Raw genomic sequence first — 24201 nt, 5'->3', positions numbered from 1 at the left:
TGGAATAAGGTCACAAGAGGTCATAAATAAGAAGTGAATTTATCTTACTGAACGTGAAAGCATGGAATTAGGTCACCAGAGGTGATGCATAAGAAGTGATTTGATGTTACTGATTATGAAGGCATGGTATAAGGTCACCAGAGGTCATGCATAAGAAGTGAATTGATCTTAGTGAATGTGAAGGCATGGAATAAGGTCACCAAAGGTCATGAATAAAAAGTGAATTGATCTTACTGAACGTAAAGGCATGGAATTAGGTCACCAGAGGTCATGCATAAGCAGTGAATGGATCTTACTGAAAGTGAAGGCATGATATAAGGTCACCAGAGGTCATGAATAAGAAGTGAATTGATCTTACTAAATATGAAGGCATCGAATTAGGTCACCAGGGGTCATGCATGGAATTAGGTCACCACAGGTCATAAATAAGAAGTGAATTGATCTTACTGAATGTGAAGGCATGGAGTTAGGTCATCAGAGGTCATGCATCAGAATGGCAAGGTTCTGACTGATAAGAGTGTTCATTTTCACAAGATCTAACTGAGCAACAAGACACCGATCACTCTTCTTGCATTGTCCAATCCTATTGCTAACTATGCCCCCACCCTGCCTTCTTATTGCTGTCCTTGAGAGAGATTCTGTAATACCAGAAAACATGATTTGATAAGTCAATCTACAGCCGTACAAGTAATGGATTGACTCTGTACTCTTCGTCTCATATCTGAAGCATTATGAGGACTTTTCTGTCTGCATAGGTACATTTGACTGATACCATGTTAGACGCTAGTTTGGTCTTTGATTGGTTCTGGTGTGCGAGGTTTGGCTAGCCCTCAAACCGATTTAAACCACAGTGTTGTACATTGACCTTCCAAGGTGGGGATTCCAGTTTTTGTGGTGAAATAAGAAAAAAACTGTCAAAATTATGACCAAAAAAATGTGCAAAAATATTAAAAACATTAATCTATACTTTATAACATCCAAGTTTTGCTAAAAAGCATGAGAAAATGCCTGTCTTAGAAAGGTGTGACAAGAAAGGAATAAAACAATCACAATACTAAATATTCCCATTTGCCCATAAACTGTCAAAAATTAGGTGACCCCCCCCCCCCCCCCCCCTCCCCCACACACAAAACAATATTATCATTTAAACCAGATTCAGAAAAGATAAATGTGTGTCATACAGGTTAAAACATCACCTGATTCTCTGACCAGAATGTGGGGCTTGATACCCTTCTGTGGAACGACCACGCTGGCTATGGCGATCAGCCTGAAAGTCACAATATCATTTTTGGAAGTTTTCTAGCATCCAGGTTGGCATAGTTGAAAATTAGTTTCTAACATAATGGTTATATTTAAAGAAGTTCTGATAACAAATATAAATAATTTCTATGTGAGTCCCTTTTAGAATGTGGAGAAATATAGGGATACATTAAAAGGTATAAGATTACATAATAAGTTTGAATTCTTCCCTGTCTGTTTGATGTTAACTTTTCAAAGTCAAAATTATATATTGTGAAATAAAACTTTAAAAACCCCAAATATAAAAAAGATTATACTTGTATAATGATTACTCTAATGGCTTCACATACAAACCACATAATTATACAAATAAACATAAACAACTAACCTTTCTGCTGTATGTTGGAGAAAACACAAATAAAGTAAGGAGCACAGTTCTAAACCCTCTCATTTTGGGAGCACAAAATGTCCAGTCAAGTCATAGAGAAGTCTTAAATCAGTTACCGGTAATTGTTTATGTTACAATATCCCCACTAGGCCATGTAACTTAAGGCCTGACCAGATACAAGTGTTTACAAGCACCAAGAAGTAGTCCCACTTGGCAAGATTGAGTTAATTGGCTTCTCATCAGGGATTCAGATAAGCTCTCAGAAGTTGTTTTCAAACGGGCAAGTGCCTATCACACAATGAATCAAAGTGCTGAAGGCACTGAAGTTGTTCGCTATTGCATAATCTTAGACGCAACTAAGTTTTCAAAATTATGTTATAGCTTTTTATATCGCAAGTTTCAAATGAACACAACCCATTCAAATTTATAGAGTGTGTCTTAAAGGTTGAGATGTGTGTGCACTGTTTATTTATGTAAGAGAGAGAACTTAGACAAAATAACAACAATATCACCTTTTTTTTCGCAATTGGTTGCTGCACTGGCAACCATCTTTAGAATTTTGATTGCCTTGCTAAAGAAAAACAAGCCTAGCATCATGTACATGTTGTGTTATGTGTATCTAAAACTTTAATTTATTTTCTTTAAAGGGGCCTTTTCACAGATTTTGGCATTTTTTAACTTATTCATTAAATGCTTTATATTGATAATTGTATACATTGGATCGTAAAAGCTCCAGTAAAAAATCAAGAATAAAATTAAAAAAAGGAAAAGAACATTGCCCGGAGCAGGTTTCGAACCAGTGACTTCTGGAGTCCTGCCAGAGTCCTGAAGTAAAAACGCTTTAGCCTACTGAGCTATTCCGCCGAGTACACATCCTTGACGTATTTTATACATTATATAAGCAATCTTCGTAGTTTCACAAAATTTAACGACAAAAACAGAACTCTCCAAATTATTCAATCGTTTCGCGTTGCAACGCTTTATAATTTTTAGGTTTTAAAATCGTCAAAAGATGCATATAATGGCTATATTAGACCATGGTAAATGTTCAGTATTACTGTTTCCTCACAAATATCATAACTAAAACGAAAATTTGCGAATCTGAAACAACTTTTTTCAATTTTGTCAATTTACCAAAGCGTGAAAAGATCCCTTTAAATTATTGAGCAACAATTTTGCCGACATGACAGACATTTAATGCATCATGTCTTGTTGTAAGCCGGAATTGAATCATTTCCTAGACCTAATTGATCCACAGTCGCCAATTTGTATTCTATGTTTAATTGGATTGAGTTGTTCAAGCATTGAAAAAGCTAGTTGCCCTGCTTTTTAGCCCAACTGTAATCAACTTTTGAAATTGAGTTTCCTGGGCTTAAATCGACTGGCCCCAGGCTAGCAGGCAACCACTAACCTGTAAGTTATTCATGATGCAAGATCTGACAGTGTATTGAACTAATTCAATTTGCAAGTCTGAAGACATTAAAGGGACCTTTTTACATTTTGGTAAATTGACAAAATTAAACGATTTAATAATTGCAAGTTCTGTTGTTGTCGTTATATTTTTTCATACTACGAGGATTGCTTATATAAAGTATAAAATACATCTCTCATTGTATGAGCACGGATAACCGAATGGTCTAAATGACTTTTATTCCAGAGGTCAGTGGTTCGAGCCCAGTTAAGGGTAACTTTTTTTGTTTCTTTAATTTTATTCTTGTTTCTTTTTAATGGAGCTTTTAAGATTCTATGTTAACATATATCAATATAAAGCATTTAAAGACAAACTGTGAAAAGGTCCCATTTAGATGTTTATTAAAAAATGCCACACGGTTAAAATTTAGAACTCATTGGTTGTTTATTTGATTTAAAAGTGATTTTGTTTATTTGTCTTGTAAGCGAGGTTACATTTAAGTAATTATCACTTTTTTCAAATCATTAATAGAAAAGATCATTTTAAGCTTCATTTTGGGAAAACAGGGCTTAATTCATATGCATTAAGTGTCATCCCAGTACCTGATACTCTCTTTAAACGAAAAACACCATAAAATCAGAAAGTGTCGTCTTGATTAGCTTGTGTGCATTGCACAGGCTAATCAGTATGCATAGGCTAATCTGGGACACCACTTATTTGACAAGCATTAAGCCCCGATTTCCCTAAAAGAAGCCAATATGTACAGATTTCAGTGAAAAACTGGCCAATGTCGTTGCACACCCTGTTAAAAACTATTGATTACATACACGCACTCACTGTCTGCAATGTACCAGTGGTGAAGTATAAACAGGCAGATGCGGTGGTTATCGTTCTTAGCGTAGTAAAGAGCAGACTGACTTGCAACGCATACCACTAACAAAACCTATTTATAGCACTGGCTAATTTTTTTGTACAAACAGTTTTTAACATAAAAATGAGGAATAACCTATACACTATGTAATTTAATAAGACTCATGCTTTGTATTTTTGTTTAAGCAATTGCAAGAATAGGGCAGAACGTAATTTACCAATATATTCAAATAAGCATAAAATAAAGGGTAAAATGAAACAATAAACAATACATATTTCCATAACTTAAATACTCCTTTCATTTAATATATACAACGTCTAAGCCCAAAAACATTAATTGAATTGAGCATTACACCATAATTGCAATAAACAGGTAGCCAGCCAATAATATTAAAACTAAAGCTACATCCATTACTTAAGGTGCTTTTTGCCCCAGAAATGCTTTGAATTATTTTAATATAAAAAAAAATGTAGTGACTCACAAGTAAACTACTTAGAGAAAATATTAGTTCTTAAAATCCAAAAAGTAAAGACTTAAAGGAGATTATCCATACATATACGATTAATCACTTACCATAAAATAAAAGATTGACCTTTGATTAATTAGCCTCGAACATGTGTGTGACAAACCATCTAGTCATGTGGAATAATAATATGAACTTATATAACAATCCTAAAACTCATTTTGAAGTTATCACGATGTACGTTACCTTATATTTGACTTTGAATGGAATCTTGACCGGCAAGCACATGTTATGTATCTTATATTGAACAGTCAATGTAAGGGGCCATCCATAAAATACATCACACTTTTTTTCGACCATCTTTACCCGCCTCTCACTGTCACAAACATCTGCCCTGCCCACACCTTAAGTACGTCGCAATTTCCAAAAAAAGAAATTAACACATAATGAACATTTTATCTAAAACACACTTCACTATTATTAAAACTGAATTAAAATATAAAATGAAATTTCTGCTTAAAATGACTTTACTAGTCAAATAGTTAATTGTTACCAGTTGTCATAGTTATTAATTGAGGCAGTTACTAAATCTTGATTTATTTCAAGAAAACGCTTGCAAAAACTACACATCACTATTATATAATTACAACTTCTGTAACATTGATATGAATGCTGCATTCTGATTGGATAATTTGTTCACGTGACCTGTTTTTCATTTTCCGATGAACCCACTTCGTATGCAAATCTAAACATGAATATAAATGGCGCTACTTTCTGGTCATAAACAAGTTGCCAAAATGAAGTAACGTTTTGCGCGAAACTTTATGACGTTTTTTATTGGTCAATAGTGAAATGATGTTATATTTTTTTGCGCCAACTTCAACGATATACCCATTTAACGGAGATGAAACTGACACTGAAAATAGATTCATACGCTAAATTAACAAGATGTGTTTGTGAAACACAATGTCCCCCTATATGATGTTTGACCTTGTAGGATGACCTTGACCTTGACCCTTCACCACTTAAAATGTGCAGCTCCATGAGATACACATGCATTTCAAATATAAAATTGCTAGCTTCAATATTGCAGAAGTGACATTACATGAGCAATTTTGACCCATATATTTGACCTTAAAGGATGACCGTGACCTTGACCTTTCACCACTAAAAATGTGCAGGTCCATGAGATACACATGCATGCCAAATATCAAGTTGCTATCTTCAATATTGCAAAAGTATTCATAAAATTAGCGATTTGGGCCACATATATTTGACATCTGACCTTGACCTTTCACCACTCAAATTGTGCAGCTCCATGAGATACACATGCATCCCAAATATCAAGTTGCTATCTTGAATATTGAAATACTGCAAAAGTGTACATTAAATGAGCGATTTTGACCCATATATTTGACCTTTGACCTTGAAGGATGACCTTAACCTTTCACCACTCAAAATGTGCAGCTCCATGAGATACATATGCATGCCAAATATCAAGTTCCTATCTTCAATATTGCAAAAGTTATTGCAAATGTTAAAGTTGGCGCAAACCAACCAACCAACAGACCAACCAACAGACCAACAGACAGGGCAAAAACAATATGTCCCCCACTACTATAGTGGGGGACATAAAAAGGGCTTTTATGACCCTTACCACAATAGAATTTCAGCTTTAAGATCATTTTGTGTTGTAAATATAAACAAGGGCTGTTTGTAAAACATGCATGCCCCCCATATGGGCTCTCCGTTGTAGTGAGAGCCATTGTGTGAATATGTTTTTTGTCACTGTGACCTTGACCTTTGACCTAGTGACCTGAAAATCAATAGGGGTCATCTGCCAGTCATGATCAATGTACCTATGAAGTTTCATGATCCTAGCCATAAGCATTCTTGAGTTATCATCCGGACACCATTTTACTATTTCGGGTCACCGTGACCTTGACCTTTGACCTAGTGACCTGAAAATCAATAGGGGTCATCTGCGAGTCATGATCAATCTACCTATCAAGTTTCATGATCCTAGGAATAAGTGTTCTTCAGTTATCATCCGGAAACCATTTTACTATTTCGGGTCATTGTGGCCTTGACCTTTGACCTAGTGACCTGAAAATCAATAGGGTTAATCTGCGAGTCATGATCAATCTACCTATCAAGTTTCATGATCCTAGGCCTAAGCGTTCTTGAGTTATCATCCGGAAACCATTTTACTATTTCGGGTCACTGTGACCTTGAACTTTGACCTAGTGACCTGAAAATCAATAGGGGTCATCTTCGAGTCATGATCAATCTACCTATCACGTTTCATAATCCTAGGCCTAAGCGTTATTGATTTATCATCCGGAAACCATTTTACTATTTCGGGTCACTGTGACCTTGACCTTTGACCTAGTGACCTGAAAATCAATAGGGGTCATCTGCGAGTCATGATCAATCTACCTATCAAGTTTCATGATCCTAGGTCTAAGCGTTCTTGAGTTATCATCTGGAATCCATTTTACTATTTCGGGTCACCGTGACCTTGACCTTTGACCTAGTGACCTCAAAATCAATAGGGGTCATCTGCGAGTCATGATCAATGTACCTATGAAGTTTCATGATCCTAGGCCCAAGCGTTCTTGAGTTATCGTCTGACAACCACCTGGTGGACGGACCGACCGACAGACCGACATGAGCAAAGCAATATACCCCCTCTTCTTCGAAAGGGGGCATAAAAATGAATAGCATTTTTCTGTTCATTAACCGATGAAATGCAGAAAAATGCTATTCAATTCTTAAATAAAACAAGGCTTGGCAACAGCATACCTTTGCAACAGCATACTAGCGCTCCTAGAGACAGGAATCACAAACAACACATCCAGTAGATACCCATTTAATGCTATTTTGATATAATACAATTTCAAATGTTTCATAAAGATTTTGAACATTTTTTTTTAAGCTATAAAATTATCTTATCAAAAAAAAAATACATTAGATAATAATATAAAAAAGTATGACGTCACAGATGGCCTGCCCCTCCACCATGTACCACTTTCTAACACCTCCTCCTCTGGAGCGTGACATACTGTATGAACGGCCCCTTAATTACACTCTGAAAGATTAGTTACATAGCAGAAACCACATACAACAAGAAGACATTACGTCATTCATTTAAAATGAGCCTACTCTGGGAACATGGGGCTTAATCCAAGTGCATAAAGTTTTGTCCCAGATTAGCCTGCGCAGTCCTCACAGACTTAATTTAAACAAAACATTCCATAAAAGTTAAAATTGTCATCTCTTATTAGCCTGTTTGGTCTGCACATGCTAATCTGGGATGACATTTTGCACATGCATTAAGCCCTGTCTTCTCGGTGTATGGCTCAAATCCTTTACCTAAAAGTGACTATAACTTTTCCTATTGTCATCCAGTTGAACATGAGGCACACAGGCTCAAAAAGATAAAATTCACTTCATTTAGGTTCACTTCTATTAATGTTTTTCCAAATGACAAATAGTTTGGCAAACATATATCTAACAAACACAATCTTTCTGATCTTAATGGACACAAGGGTAGGACAATTCATAAAAAAGTAAAACTAGTGTAATATAATGCAGAACAATAAGGTTCTAATACTAATCAAAATATGCTTAACCCTTTCCCACTTAGAAGCAATGTAAAAATGGCAAACAGCATAAAACCAGAACAACCTGTGAGTAACTCCCTATCTGTTCAGGTTTTATATTGTTTGCTGCTTATCAGTATCTAAGGTTTGGAAATGAAGCCTTTAAAACTGGAATCTAGCAAAAAAAGGTCTTCAATTAAATATAACTTTCTAAGGGACTTCAAATGCGTGAACATACTTATCTATGTGGAAAAGATAAAGAAATAAACTGCCTAACCTTTGTCCAAGGAACAGAAATTTAAGATATACTGTTTAACAGTTTTGAACATAATATATCTAATTATAATAGCAATCATTAACTGTCCACTTGCAGAATTATTTCTTCTATAGCTGACTTGTAATTAGAAGGATACACGATCAGCCCGTTCATCACATGATAAAAATATTCTATATATTGACTGTCTATATATTTGTTTGAATTCAAACACAGCACACAAGACTTTAACATAAGAGAATCGCCTTCAACATGTATGTTTATATGAGTCGTGTTCTGAGAAAACTGGGCATAATGCATGTGTGTAGTGTCTTCCCAGATTAGCCTGTGCAGACTGCACTTTCCGCCTAAATTGGATTTTTGCTAAGAAGAGACTTCAATTAAACCAAAAATGTCATAAAAGCGGAAAGTGTCGTCCCAGGGACGACACTTTATGCACATGCATTATCTCCAGTTTTCTCAGAACGCCACTTATATTATTGGTGGTTACTTTTAAATCAATTTGAGCCTTGCTTTGGGAAAACAGAAAATCCAGTTCAGCAGGTAGTTGTTGCCCCTGATTAGCCTGTGTGGGCTGCACGGGGTAATCTGGGATGACACTTTAGCACATGCATTAAGCCTAGATTTCCCAGAATGAGGCACATTCATTTGAATTAAAACACAAGATTTAACAAATGCAAATCACCTATAACATTAATGGATGTTACTAGTATTTAAGTTATCCAAAAATATCACATTTCATTCACAGCTCCATATGATAAATTGTTTTATTTTTCATTAAAATTCCACAATTTGAGCTACGTTCTTCTGCGTTTATTGTCTGGTAGTTCCATGTAGATCTTCTGTTCCCCTGTCCACCGTGCTCTGAAGTTGACCCACATAATGTGGTAGGGCCTTTCAAGAAGCATCTTGCGCTCCACACCAAACTGATAGTCCTCTTTAGAAAGCAAGGTCTTCATGAGTTTTGGATGCATTAACAGCAGGCGTGATAAGACCGCAGTAAATGCTGACAACGCCCAATAATAGGTGACACCCTGCAAAGGAATACAACCCTTTCATAGTTATAATACTACAACATGGAATGAAAATTATAGGTTTCCAGTTCACCCTGGGCAATAAATTTAACCTTGGCGAATCAATTATTAAAGTTGGTAGTTCAGGTGGGCCACTCATTATTTACAAGTAAATTAGTTGAATTTATATCACCTGCTAAATGCTTGCAAAGCAAAACTCAAGGATCATGCATTGATACACTTTTGTAAAAGTTTAACAAAACCTATAAAGGCAGTTTAAAAATAAAGCTCCACATTAAAAAATTTCATGATCCTAGGCGTAAGCATTCTTGAGTTATCATCCAGAAACCTTTTTACTGTTTCTAGTCACTGCGACCTTGACCTTTGACCTAGTGACCTGAAAATCAATAGGGGTCATCTGCCAGTCATGATCAATGAATCAATGAAGTTTCATGATCCTAGGCTTAAGCCTTCTTAAGTTATCATCCGGAAACCATCTGGTGGACGGACCCGTCGGACATGTGCAAAACAATATACCCTCTTCTTCGAACAGGGGCATAATAAAATATTTTAAACAAGATATGTGTTTGTCAGAAACACTATGTCCCCTTCTCCGTCACTTTGAAGCTATATATTTGACCTTTGACCTTGAAGGCTGACCTTGACCTTTCATCACTCAAAATGTGCAGCTCCATGAAATACACATGCATGCCAAATATGAGGTTGCTATCTTCAATATTGCAAAAGTTATAGCAAAATGTTAAAGATGGGGCAAACAAACACACCAACAGACAGGGCAAAAACAATATGTCACCCACTATAGTGGGTGGGGGACATAAAAAAAAAATAAATAATAAAGGGAGATAATTCAAAAACTACAGCCAAAAGAGTTATGGTTCTTAGTCACTGTAACTCTACTTGCCATATGTTTATATTTAAAGTTTCAAGTAAATCCCTTCAGTAGATTTAGAGTTATACTCCGGAAAAAAATGTACTTTGAAATTATATAAAAGGAGAGATAATTAAAAAAAATAAGGTAGATAGAGTTATTGTTCTTAGTCACTGCACTTCTCCTACTTGCCATCTGTTTATATTTATATAAGTTGCAAGTAAATCCCTTCAGTAGATTTAGAGTTATGCTCCGGACAAAAAACTTACTATGAAATTATATGAAAGGGGAGATAATTCAAAAACTAAGGTAGATAGAGTTATTTTTCTAGGTCGTTGCACTTCTCCTAGTTGCAATCTGTTTATACTTGCAATTTCATGGTTTATCGCTGCTATTTTTCCCAATTTCACGGTTTATTGTGCTAATTTTCCCAATTCAAATGGCACAGGCTGTAAAAAATTAAAGCAAAACAAAACATGTATAGTGGTGGGGGACATAAAAAGACATGAATTCCACAAGGCAATTGAAAATCCCTTGATGTAGGATAAAATCCTAACAAACAAGATATGTGTTTGTCAGAAACACTATGTCCCCTTTTGCGCCACTTTGAAGCTATATATTTGACCTTGACCTTATACCACTCAAAATGTGCAGCTCCATCCAGAGCTCCAGATAAGATGCGTATCTGCGTATTTACGCATTGAAAATTTAAAAAAACGTTTTAAAAATCGGCGCAGTGCATAACATTACCCAATACAAATCTTGGTAAGCATTTTTGATCGATTAAAGTGCGTAACCGGTTAAACAAATAATCCTGTTAAGGGTTTAGTTTAAGTCAACCTTTGAATCAAAAGTAAGTCAGTCAAAAGAACCGTGAAATAAAAATGGCGGCCCATTGTGTTCTAGGTTCAATAAAGGGACGTTTCAATCGAACAGCCGCTCCTGCAGGAGGTAATTGTATATTACAATATGCCATAAATCTTATGATGCTTCTATAAATTTTTTTAATAATTTTAAGCGATCTCATTGTTGAAGAAGTTTATTGTTAACTTGCATAGACCACATATAGTGTGACTTTTTTTTTCATTGCACAAGCAGTGCCATAACTTAGTTTAATTGAGAAATGTCGTTCGTGGTGTACTACATGAATACTATATACAAGAAAGACCCAATCAAGACAGAGATACAACACATGTAAGTTGAATATTTTAAAGAAAGTCTGTTCATATCATCATTGATAATTTATTCTGTTTGCATTTATTAATTAACTATTAATAATAATTCTAGATTAAACACGCCATGTACTATGTCAGTTTTCTATGGAATGGAAAATACATCTCAAAATTCCATAATACCCTTTATGGCTGAATCAAAGGAGTAAAATACCTTTTAACAATAATTTCAGGGGGTAAAATACCCTTTAGACTAAATCCTTATCTGGAGCTCTGGCTCCATGAGATACACATGCATGCCAAAATATCAAGTTGCTATATTCAATATTGCAAAAGTTATGGCAAAATGTTGGGGCAAACAAACAAACCAACAGACAGGGCAAACACAATATGTCGCCCACTAAAGTGGTAGGGGGACATAAAAAGGCTATGAATTCCATATGGGCAATTAAATATCCCTTGATGTATGATAAAATCCTAACAAAAAAGACATAGTTCATCAAAATTCGTCACATTTGACCTCATTATGTGACCTTGACCATAGAGACCTGAGTCTTACCTATGACACACAACCAGATAAGGAAGAGCAATGGTAGAAAGTTATGACAGAATCCCTTGGTGCATAGTGAAGTCATGGCTGAATTATAAATAATTCAGCAAATGTGTGATCTTCGACCTAAATGTGTGAGCTTGACCTTACCTGTGAGGTAATGGGTCTTGAATGTGACTTAGTCCCAGATGATTTATAACAATGGTGGTAAGTCTCATGACTGCATGTGGCTCATTTGTTATTTGAGATACAGCTCGAGACAGATAAAAATTCTATACAAAACGGTTATTTAATTTCAAAAAGGGCCATAAATCCATTATTAACAAATGGCTTGCTTTGCAGTTTAACGTGAATAATCCTCTTATCCATATATACACTCATAGCAAGTTTCAATGAAATCTGCGCAAGCATTTCTAAGACTTTGCTCCAGATACAAAAGAGTGCTTATTTTCAAGTTAAACAAGAGATGTGTTTGTCTGAAACACAATGCCCCCTACTGCACCACTTTGATTGATTGATTTATTTTTTATCATTTGGCAGGTATAGATAATTATCTCCCTTTAAAGCTTAGTACTTCCCTTGATATTGTTTTTTTTACCTTTGACCTTAAGGATGACCTTGACCTTTCACCACTCAAAATGTGCAGCTCCATGAGATACACATGCATGCCAAATATCAAGTTTCTATCTTTAATATTGCAAAAGATATCGCAAAACTTTAACCAAGGTTCAAGTTTTGGGACAGAATGACAGACAGACAGGCCAAAAACAATATCATTCGATCCGGGGGCATAAAAAGGACCATAAAACTAGTAGATTGCAACAGCATTTGACAAGCATCATCCTCTTATCCATATATATACTCAAACCAAGTTTTAATGAAATTGGCCAAAGCAGTTCCAAGGTATGGCTCGGTACACTATCTATCTATCTATACTGTCTAACTCCCCTTTCGGGTATTATTGACAACAGTGTTGCGGACGGATGGACAACTTTGGTGGGGGATAAAAGTTATGTACTTTTCTTTAATATATCTGGGCAACTGACAGTAACGTTGGTTTCTATAACTAACAACTGGTTTGATCAAATCTTGAGATAAAAACGGATATGTGTTCCACTAACTAGATCCCAATACCTAAATTCTGTCATCCAGAATAGATTTTTTTGGTCTATCAAACATTTTCTTACATAGACTTTCAGTTAAACAAGCAATTTTTCTTATTTCTAGACCAATAGGTATTTTATGACTTCTTATATAGCATTTTAGAATAACGACAACAAACCAAACATTATAAAAAATGATTTTACTCTGACACAATTTAAAAGGAAGTTCCATTTTACGAACGCATTAAAATAATATTACAGTATAAAACCTACTTACAGACATGACATTCCATGTGATGTAAATAAAAAACAGTGACCAAGCATCGAAGAATCTAGTGATCATTTTCATTCTGATGTAGGAAAGAAAGGCTGGATGGTATCTGTCCACTTTCTGCACGGGTCGCGAAAGGCTTAATATCTATAAGATCAAAAGTAAATCAAGGTAATTAAATTCTCAATGCAGAATTTCAACCAAAACGTTTTATACATATATGTTGATATAAAAGTCTAAATTAATCATGCAGATAATTTTGGCCTTAAGGGCATAATTTGAGAAATAATTCTTGAGGACCACAATACAATGTTAAATACCGAATATTAAATCGCTGGGACTTACGTGTTTTAGAGAAATAGATTTTACAGCACTTTTTTAACATAACTCTACATAATATTGTGTCACACAGGGCATGGCCAGTGGTTATCCATCATCATACTGTAACAAAACTGTGTTCACGACTACTGTATGATGTTAACATACTAAATATACAACCTTGTGTTTGTATAGAAGTCATTTTGCTAATAGACTGGATCGTAAATGTGGCCTCCTAAGTATTCACAACTAAGCTGTTGATGATGCACAACAGAAGCTGCATGACAAAAATCAGTCAAAAGGTGATAAAAAAAACTCACCATGAGCATGTGCTCAGGAGAGCTAACAAGAGCACCGCATAAAGGGTGCCAGCGCTCGGCTGCGGGTGCAGTTTTAAATAAATGAAAGCTTGTCAGAATATTTTTTTTTTAGAGGTGACCTTGACCTTTGACCTTGTGACCCAAAAATGGGTGTGGCGTGTAGAAGTTATCAAGGTGCATCTACACATGACGTTTCAAAATTGTAGGTGGAAGCACTTTGTTTTTAGAGCAACATGTCAAGGTTTGAGCTTAACGCGGATGGCGGACGACACGACAAGCTGGCTATGACAAAACAGCCGAGCTAAAAATGACACAAAAATATATTTGTGGACATAGTTACTAAGAGTCATAAATCTGCCAAAATTGGTCCTAGGGAAAATTCCTTGGCTAACCAACACATAAAGGTATTCAGCTATTAAAATCTGAATTCTTTCTGTGAAGCAGTTTTACAAATGTGGCCCTTCAATTTTGTAAGTATTTATAATATTGTCTATTGTGGTAAAGATTTATAAGGGCCATAATTATGCCAAAATTTGATGCACCATATGCCTTGCTTCAAAACTACCTAAACCTTAAAACAAAATCAGTTTTGATATGCACATATAAACAACTGGTCAACCTGTTGAAACCTGTAGGGGACTACGTTCAAATAAAATTATGACCAGTAATAATTAGGGATGATGCAACAGGTTACAAAAAACATTAACCAGTTGACCTTCCACTGTGACAAGTAATAAACAGTTAACTGAACAACCTTAATAAGTAAAAATTTTAATGTTGACTGTCAAATGTCATATTGCTCGTACATGTACTCTCTATAGAAATAGAGTAATTTAAAATCGCTTGAATTGTAAATTACCGGCTAAATTAGATTCTGAATGTGCTAAAACTTTTACTTAAATTGTGTAAATGTATGTTATATTTTATATAATGTGTATATAATGTAACTAGTTAACTGATTGTTTTGGTAGGTTAACCAGTAAACCTCTTGCATCCCTAGTGATAATATAATATAACAAGACTATTGCCAAGCAATTAAAGTCCCCTACCGGCTCCACCATTGTCAGAAATTCCACCATTGTCAGAATATTTTTTTTGTTGCCATAGCAACCAGAATTTTTGACATAGGAACAAAATGAAATGATGTGCATAATGTCCATATTGCCATCTATCCATGTTAGAAGTTTCATTAAAACAAGAGCACCGCATAATGGGTGCCACGCTTGGCTGCAGGTGCAGTTTTGAATAAATGAAAGCTTTTCAAAAGTTGTTGTTTTTTTTAGAGATCACAGGGACCTTGACCTAGTGACCCCAAAATGGGTGTGGCGTGTAGAACTCATCAAGGTGCATCTTCATATGAAGTTTAAAAGTTGTAGGTTGAAGCACTTTGATTTTACAGCCAATGTTCAAAACCTTGAAAAAATGTGAAGGTTTAAGGACGGCAGACGACACAACAAGCTGGCTATGTCAATACCTCGGGTTTCCTCCGAAAACAGCCAAGCTAATAATATGAAGAACTTTTAAAGTTATAGCAGGATCCAGAAAACAACCATTTTCAGCAGAGTTTCTAGACTATTTGTTGCCATAGCAACAAGAATTTTTGACGTAGGAACAAAATGAAATAACATGCATAATGTCCATATTGCCATCTATCCATGTATCAAGTTTCATGAAAAAATATGAAGACCTTTTAAAGTTATCGCAGGATCCAGAAAACCACCATTTCCAGCAGTATTTCTAGTTCATGTGTTTTCATAGCAACCAGAATTTTTGACGTAGGAACAAAATGAAATGATGTGCATAATGTCAATATTGCCATCTATCCATGTTTCAAGTTTCATGAAAAAATATTAAGAACTTTAAAACTTATCGCAGGATCCAGAAAAGTGTGACAGACTCACAGACTGACTGACACACAGAGCGCAAACCATAAGTCCCCTCCGATGAAACCGGTAGGGGACTAATAAAGTTAACACACATATTAAACTCTACAATACCCTATTTGTCATGATGAACCCCAGTCCTGCTATCATGGGAAGAACATGGAAAGGGTCCATCACAGCCAAGTTCTGGAACCACAGTACACCCTGCGTTGATAGGTCAGGTATGACTTCTATGGACTTGGCTTGCAAATAATATATATAGGATCTTGCATTAGTGGTCATTTTGTATTGAATTTATTGAACAAGTCATCTAAATAAAGATGAAAACGAGGCTTGCCGAGTTTTTATCTTTCTTTGAATGACGAGTTTATAAAGTATATAAAGTTATAAAGTATGTTTATTAATACCGACAGACATATAGAATGTTTTATTGACGCTAACTTAACAGTTTGTTGTCATTTACAAATAGATAAACATGTATCTACAATTCCAAACGACAGTATCATATCGATGTTGCCGATAAAGTTAGTATCACATACTTGTTTTAAATGCAGTCAAGAAAACTATTAATATAACATTGATATACTCGGTTAATAACACATTTAAGGCTCGAGTGAAGTCACCTCAAATCATAAAACAAGATAACAGCATTATAAAATCATACTTTTTTTTGTTCGGTCAATTTAGTTGTATTTTAAATGGTTTTTGATTTGTCACATTCAAAATAAAGAACTTCTTAATGTACAACTTACATTCCCATATGCTTGTATACCCCATCATGGAATCAGCTAAAAAGGAAATTGTATGTTTGTAAAACTAAATACAGGTGGAGTAAAATATTTGCTTTTAATGTAGTAGAGAAAAAGATAAAACTTTGATGCTTAAGGAATAAAATGGACCTAAACATTAACCAAAATTGTCATTGTATAAAAGGGCACATAATTCTGTCAAAATGCATGCCAGAGTTATCTAACTTTGCCTGCCCAGTCCCCTCATGATAGTAAGTAAGTGTACCAAGTTTGAATGCAATAGCATTGATACTTACTGAGAAAAGTAACTAAACGCAAAACTTAACCAAAATTTGCACACATAATTCTGGCACAGAGTGGAGTCCCCTCATGAAAGTAAGTGTACCAAGTTTGAATGCAATAGCATTTAAGAAAAGTGTAGTTAGGAGCCGAACGCCAACGCCAACGCCATGATGACAATAAAATGAAATGAAATTGTCAGTAAATTCAGGGTCAGAGTCATCCCAGAGCCTATAACAAAATGACTTAATAAAATCTTTTTATTTTTTTATTTTCAATTTAACTGTATTTAAAATTTGTATGGGATTTGACACATTCAAAGTAAAATTTTCTAAACATTACAACTTACATTGTCGCATGCTTGTAAACCCCATCAAGTTTCTGATAGCAAATGAAAAGCCCATCCATACAGGCAGCGGCAGAATGTTGTAAGCAATTGACTTCATGCTTGAACATTTTGTCTCCTTGTTAAGCTCTTGCAGCTGCTTGTGAGCCTTGAAAGACATAATTGTAATATGTTATATTAACCATTTACCACTTAGATGAGTATTTTGACACATTTGTAGTCCCTCAGAAAGTTATATTTAAGACCTTTCTTACCAGATTTTTAGGGGTTTCATTTCTAACCCTTAGTTACTGATGAGCAGCAAACAGCATAAAACCTGAACGGACTGCGAGTTACTCGGAGGCTTTCTGGTTTTATGCTGGTTGCAAAAGCAATTGTCACTTTGCTTCTTATGGGGGAAAGGGTTAAACAAATAATTAGGTTCTGCTGGTTTCCTGCATGATATGACATTTGAAAACGAATAACTGAAGGAAGTAATTAAGCCTAAGTAGTTTAAGTAAGTCAAATGAATATCTGATTTAAGTAAATATCTGATATAAGTATATGTATATATTAGATATGCAACAAGTTACTACAACCTTAACTGGATCACCTATTAATCAGTTCACCATAATACCTCAAAATGTTTCAGTATACCTGTACTATAAAACAATTTTATTGAATGTAACTGTGTAAACAATCTTCAAAAAAGAAAATAGTTACTGTTGATTCAGTTTATATCATATGTGACCATATGTTTGTGTTTATTTATACATGTATATAGTATTTGAATTGGTTTTTAATGTTTATAATAACTCCATAAAAGCATGTGGATATTATTATTTGTGTGTGGTTATCGTTGCTAATGTAAATAAAATTCTGCTACAGCTACTAACAGGTAATTAACTGGTAAAGATTTTAACAAAAAATAATAAATTTTGCGAATTTTTAAACAAAACTTCAAAACACAAACCAAAGCCTCATTCTATTCTTTTTTATCATGACTTAAACTGAAGGTCAAATTTAACATAACAACCCGAAAACCAAAAATGTATTTTTCTATCTAGTAAACTAAAAAAAACATTTATCAAAAAATATCTTTGTTTGAAACAAACAAAGGTACTGGTTTATTGCTTTATTTACTGACACATTATTAAAGGGACTGTCAACCACGAATGACGATAAAAGAAAAGTTCCAAAATACCATATTTTTTTAACAATTATTAGTTTATATTGATTAAAATTTCACGACTAGTATATTACATTACTTGAAAAAAGTTCATATTTTTAAGATTTTGGGGTAATAGAATTTCACGATATAAAATCGAAAGTACATCACCGAAAAAGGTGACATAACGATATACACACTATAAATAACGCAAGTGATTGATCATGTTATATATCAAATATACACAATTCACTACGCATGCACAATTTGCATTCCTGGGTTTATTACGTGACGATGATGATTGAATCTACTGGCGTTATTTATAGTTAACTGGTAGTTACCTGGTAGACATACCCAGGAAAATTTATTACCGAATATACTGAAAATATGAAAACATAACAACTTCTTTCAAGTAATGTAATATACCATTCGTGATATTTTAATCAATATAAACTAATAATTGTAAAAAAATACGGTATTTTACAACTTTTATTTTCTTAGTCGTCGTGGTTGACAGTCCCTTTAAGGTATTTAATTCCATCTCCACATGGAGATTTCCTTGAAAAGGGTGTCACATGTACTATAGTAAGGCTCTAGTCATGATCAGCGTGATACTGGTAGGCTTTAAAGGAGTCAGTATCAGAATTCTATATAAAGGCTTAATGGTTTCATGATTAGTACTACAGATAGGCTTAAAAGGAGTCATGATCAGTGTGATATAGATACTTAAAAGGAGTCATGACCAGTGTTATAGGTAGCCTTAATAGGTTTCATGATCAGTGTGATATAGGTAGGCTTAAAAGGAATCATGATCAGTGTGATATAGGTAGCCTTAATAGGTTTCATGATCAGTGTGATATAGGTAGGCTTAAAAGGAATCATGATCAGTTTACTATAGGCATGCTTAATAGCATTCATGATCAGTGTACTATATGTATATGTAGGCTTCATAGGTTTCATGATTAGTGCAACATAGGTAGGCTTAAAAGAAGTTGTTTTTATGAAGATTTTTCTAACAATATGACTTCTAGAGTGTTAACAACCTTTTCTTTAATTTGATCACTTTACCTGGTTCTTTTACCTCACATGACCAATTTCTTGGCCACTATATCATTAGGACCATTGTTCTGAACAAGTTTAACCTGAATCTATACCTTTTCAAGAGAGAAAATGTCAACAAAAAGACCAAACATGTTTAAGTTTATTGTATTAATGCAATCTGGTTATACAAGTACCAACAAAATCTTAGCTATGTTTGTAGATTAAGCATTTAGTCAAAGAAACCTGAATAAATACATGTATTATTAAGATTATTTGTGTATAATTTATTACTCAAAGTTGACTTCTTAATTTCTTGTAAATTGGTCTTTTTTATGTTATTACGGTATTATAAAATTGTTAGATTCTAAATGCTGTAAACTTATTGTCCTAGACCTTTTCATGTATTGATACATTATTTAATAACTTATGAAATTCAATGTGTTTACATATGTTATTATGTATTGAACGTGTACACTAAGGGACTGTATGTCTCTTTTACATTGAACAAACCATTTAAACTTTATACGGCAAACTGCCGCATCCCCTGGCAGCCATATTTTAAATCGGACAAAAAACATTTTTAACTATGGTGAGATATGCTGAACAAGAGCTGTGTTTGTGAAACACAATGAATGCCCCTACTGCGCTTTGAAACCATATATTAAACCTTTGACTTTGAAGGATGACCTTGACCTTTCACCACTCAAAATGTGCAGCTTCATGAGATACACATGCATACCAAATATCCAGTTGCTATCTTCAATATTGCAAAAGTTATGACCAAGGTTAAAGTTTTGGGACAGACACACATACAATGACAAACAGACAGGCCAAAAACAATTTACCCCCGATCTGGGGGCATAAAAATGTATTAACATCACAATTCAATTTTGAAGACAATCAAATATTAATTTCTTCAACTTGTATCATGCTCATCAAAAACTGAAACAGCATACTTAACACTTGAGACCACATAACTGTTAACATAGTTATCTTTATATGTATTATTAATAATCCAAAAAAAAGTTGAAAGATTCTCAAGTTGGTAGGCTTAAAAGAAGTTGTTTTTATGAAGATTTTTCTAACAATATGACTTCTAGAGTGTTAACAACCTTTTCTTTAATTTGATCACTTTACCTGGTTCTTTTACCTCACATGACCAATTTCTTGGCCACTATATCATTAGGACCATTGTTCTGAACAAGTTTAACCTGAATCTATACCTTTTCAAGAGAGAAAATGTCAACAAAAAGACCAAACATGTTTAAGTTTATTGTATTAATGCAATCTGGTTATACAAGTACCAACACAATCTTAGCTATGTTTGTAGATTAAGCATTTAGTCAAAGAAACCTGAATAAATACATGTATTATTAAGATTATTTGTGTATAATTTATTACTCAAAGTTGACTTCTTAATTTCTTGTAAATTGGTCTTTTTTATGTTATTACGGTATTATAAAATTGTTAGATTCTAAATGCTGTAAACTTATTGTCCTAGACCTTTTCATGTATTGATACATTATTTAATAACTTATGAAATTCAATGTGTTTACATATGTTATTATGTATTGAACGTGTACACTAAGGGACTGTATGTCTCTTTTACATTGAACAAACCATTTAAACTTTATACGGCAAACTGCCGCATCCCCTGGCAGCCATATTTTAAATCGGACAAAAAACATTTTTAACTATGGTGAGATATGCTGAACAAGAGCTGTGTTTGTGAAACACAATGAATGCCCCTACTGCGCTTTGAAACCATATATTAAACCTTTGACTTTGAAGGATGACCTTGACCTTTCACCACTCAAAATGTGCAGCTTCATGAGATACACATGCATACCAAATATCCAGTTGCTATCTTCAATATTGCAAATGTTATGACCAAGGTTAAAGTTTTGGGACAGACACACATACAATGACAAACAGACAGGCCAAAAACAATTTACCCCCGATCTGGGGGCATAAAAATGTATTAACATCACAATTCAATTTTGAAGACAATCAAATATTAATTTCTTCAACTTGTATCATGCTCATCAAAAACTGAAACAGCATACTTAACACTTGAGACCACATAACTGTTAACATAGTTATCTTTATATGTATTATTAATAATCCAAAAAAAAGTTGAAAGATTCTCAAGTTGGTAGGCTTAAAAGAAGTTGTTTTTATGAAGATTTTTCTAACAATATGACTTCTAGAGTGTTAACAACCTTTTCTTTAATTTGATCACTTTACCTGGTTCTTTTACCTCACATGACCAATTTCTTGGCCACTATATCATTAGGACCATTGTTCTGAACAAGTTTAACCTGAATCTATACCTTTTCAAGAGAGAAAATGTCAACAAAAAGACCAAACATGTTTAAGTTTATTGTATTAATGCAATCTGGTTATACAAGTACCAACAAAATCTTAGCTATGTTTGTAGATTAAGCATTTAGTCAAAGAAACCTGAATAAATACATGTATTATTAAGATTATTTGTGTATAATTTATTACTCAAAGTTGACTTCTTAATTTCTTGTAAATTGGTCTTTTTTATGTTATTACGGTATTATAAAATTGTTAGATTCTAAATGCTGTAAACTTATTGTCCTAGACCTTTTCATGTATTGATACATTATTTAATAACTTATGAAATTCAATGTGTTTACATATGTTATTATGTATTGAACGTGTACACTAAGGGACTGTATGTCTCTTTTACATTGAACAAACCATTTAAACTTTATACGGCAAACTGCCGCATCCCCTGGCAGCCATATTTTAAATCGGACAAAAAACATTTTTAACTATGGTGAGATATGCTGAACAAGAGCTGTGTTTGTGAAACACAATGAATGCCCCTACTGCGCTTTGAAACCATATATTAAACCTTTGACTTTGAAGGATGACCTTGACCTTTCACCACTCAAAATGTGCAGCTTCATGAGATACACATGCATACCAAATATCCAGTTGCTATCTTCAATATTGCAAAAGTTATGACCAAGGTTAAAGTTTTGGGACAGACACACATACAATGACAAACAGACAGGCCAAAAACAATTTACCCCCGATCTGGGGGCATAAAAATGTATTAACATCACAATTCAATTTTGAAGACAATCAAATATTAATTTCTTCAACTTGTATCATGCTCATCAAAAACTGAAACAGCATACTTAACACTTGAGACCACATAACTGTTAACATAGTTATCTTTATATGTATTGTTAATAATCCAAAAAAAAGTTGAAAGATTCTCAAGTTGGTAGGCTTAAAAGAAGTTGTTTTTATGAAGATGTTTCTAACAATATGACTTCTAGAGTGTTAACAACCTTTTCTTTAATTTGATCACTTTACCTGGTTCTTTTACCTCACATGACCAATTTCTTGGCCACTATATCATTAGGACCATTGTTCTGAACAAGTTTAACCTGAATCTATACCTTTTCAAGAGAGAAAATGTCAACAAAAAGACCAAACATGTTTAAGTTTATTGTATTAATGCAATCTGGTTATACAAGTACCAACAAAATCTTAGCTATGTTTGTAGATTAAGCATTTAGTCAAAGAAACCTGAATAAATACATGTATTATTAAGATTATTTGTGTATAATTTATTACTCAAAGTTGACTTCTTAATTTCTTGTAAATTGGTCTTTTTTATGTTATTACGGTATTATAAAATTGTTAGATTCTAAATGCTGTAAACTTATTGTCCTAGACCTTTTCATGTATTGATACATTATTTAATAACTTATGAAATTCAATGTGTTTACATATGTTATTATGTATTGAACGTGTACACTAAGGGACTGTATGTCTCTTTTACATTGAACAAACCATTTAAACTTTATACGGCAAACTGCCGCATCCCCTGGCAGCCATATTTTAAATCGGACAAAAAACATTTTTAACTATGGTGAGATATGCTGAACAAGAGCTGTGTTTGTGAAACACAATGAATGCCCCTACTGCGCTTTGAAACCATATATTAAACCTTTGACTTTGAAGGATGACCTTGACCTTTCACCACTCAAAATGTGCAGCTTCATGAGATACACATGCATGCCAAATATCCAGTTGCTATCTTCAATATTGCAAAAGTTATGACCAAGGTTAAAGTTTTGGGACAGACACACATACAATGACAAACAGACAGGCCAAAAACAATTTACCCCCGATCTGGGGGCATAAAAATGTATTAACATCACAATTCAATTTTAAAGACAATCAAATATTAATTTCTTCAACTTGTATCATGCTCATCAAAAACTGAAACAGCATACTTAACACTTGAGACCACATAACTGTTAACATAGTTATCTTTATATGTATTATTAATAATCCAAAAAAAGTTGAAAGATTCTCAAGTTGAAAATTCAATTGTTTTATGAAACATTTTTTAAGGCCATTATATGCTTTCATCCAATTACATTTTCAGCATGTAAAGTTCTTTTTTTACTGTGAAGCCAAAAATTATTTTTACCTCACATGTTAGATACAGAATATGTAGTGTGTGTTGTTTGATGCATGCAAGCTTCCAATAAGTTCACTCTGTTTCAGAAAAACTTATTTGATGCTTTGTATACTTAAACACATAAACAAATTATAATAACAATGTTACATAAAGCATAGCGCTTTTTTCTCATTTTTGTCAATACTGAAGGACAGCCTTAAAGAGACCGACCCATATTTTGAACCCACACCTGAAAGGCATTCTTAGTCATGACATTTTTACCAAAAAACTTTCTAAAAGACAAGAGGGCCAAGATGGCCCTTGTTTCCTCACCTGAGAGGAGTCTGTTCATTCAATCTTTACCAAACATCAAACTTGACCTAAATATTGTCTAGACAAACATCCTGGTCAAG

The 24201-nt window shown here is 34.0% G+C and overlaps 2 protein-coding genes across 5 annotated transcripts in view; both read right to left on the bottom strand.

Moving 5' to 3' along the window:
• LOC127869660 (uncharacterized) overlaps nucleotides 1–2029 on the bottom strand; it is a 35703-nt gene extending 33674 nt beyond the window's left edge. The window contains 2 exon segments of the mRNA XM_052412318.1: nucleotides 1197–1267; nucleotides 1628–2029. Coding sequence (XP_052268278.1) covers nucleotides 1197–1267; nucleotides 1628–1690 — 134 coding nt within the window. The 5' untranslated portion in view covers nucleotides 1691–2029.
• A 5199-nt stretch (nucleotides 2030–7228) lies between these two features.
• LOC127866621 (cytochrome c oxidase assembly protein COX18, mitochondrial-like) overlaps nucleotides 7229–24201 on the bottom strand; it is a 284996-nt gene continuing 268023 nt past the window's right edge. For all 4 annotated transcript variants that reach the window (XM_052407305.1, XM_052407304.1, XM_052407303.1 and 1 more), the window contains 5 exons: nucleotides 17148–17292; nucleotides 16523–16558; nucleotides 15885–16012; nucleotides 13256–13396; nucleotides 7229–9285 (listed from right to left, as the gene is read on the bottom strand). In XM_052407305.1, the coding sequence (XP_052263265.1) occupies nucleotides 9049–9285; nucleotides 13256–13396; nucleotides 15885–16012; nucleotides 16523–16558; nucleotides 17148–17292 (687 nt within the window). In that variant the 3' untranslated portion in view covers nucleotides 7229–9048. The remainder of the gene's footprint in view (nucleotides 9286–13255; nucleotides 13397–15884; nucleotides 16013–16522; nucleotides 16559–17147; nucleotides 17293–24201) is intronic.

This window comes from Dreissena polymorpha, chromosome 2 (assembly GCF_020536995.1).
Source record: "Dreissena polymorpha isolate Duluth1 chromosome 2, UMN_Dpol_1.0, whole genome shotgun sequence".
In the NCBI taxonomy this organism is placed as follows: Eukaryota; Metazoa; Mollusca; class Bivalvia; order Myida; family Dreissenidae; genus Dreissena; species Dreissena polymorpha.
Note: the sequence above shows the minus strand (reverse complement) of the source record. Positions and strands in the feature narration are given on the sequence as shown.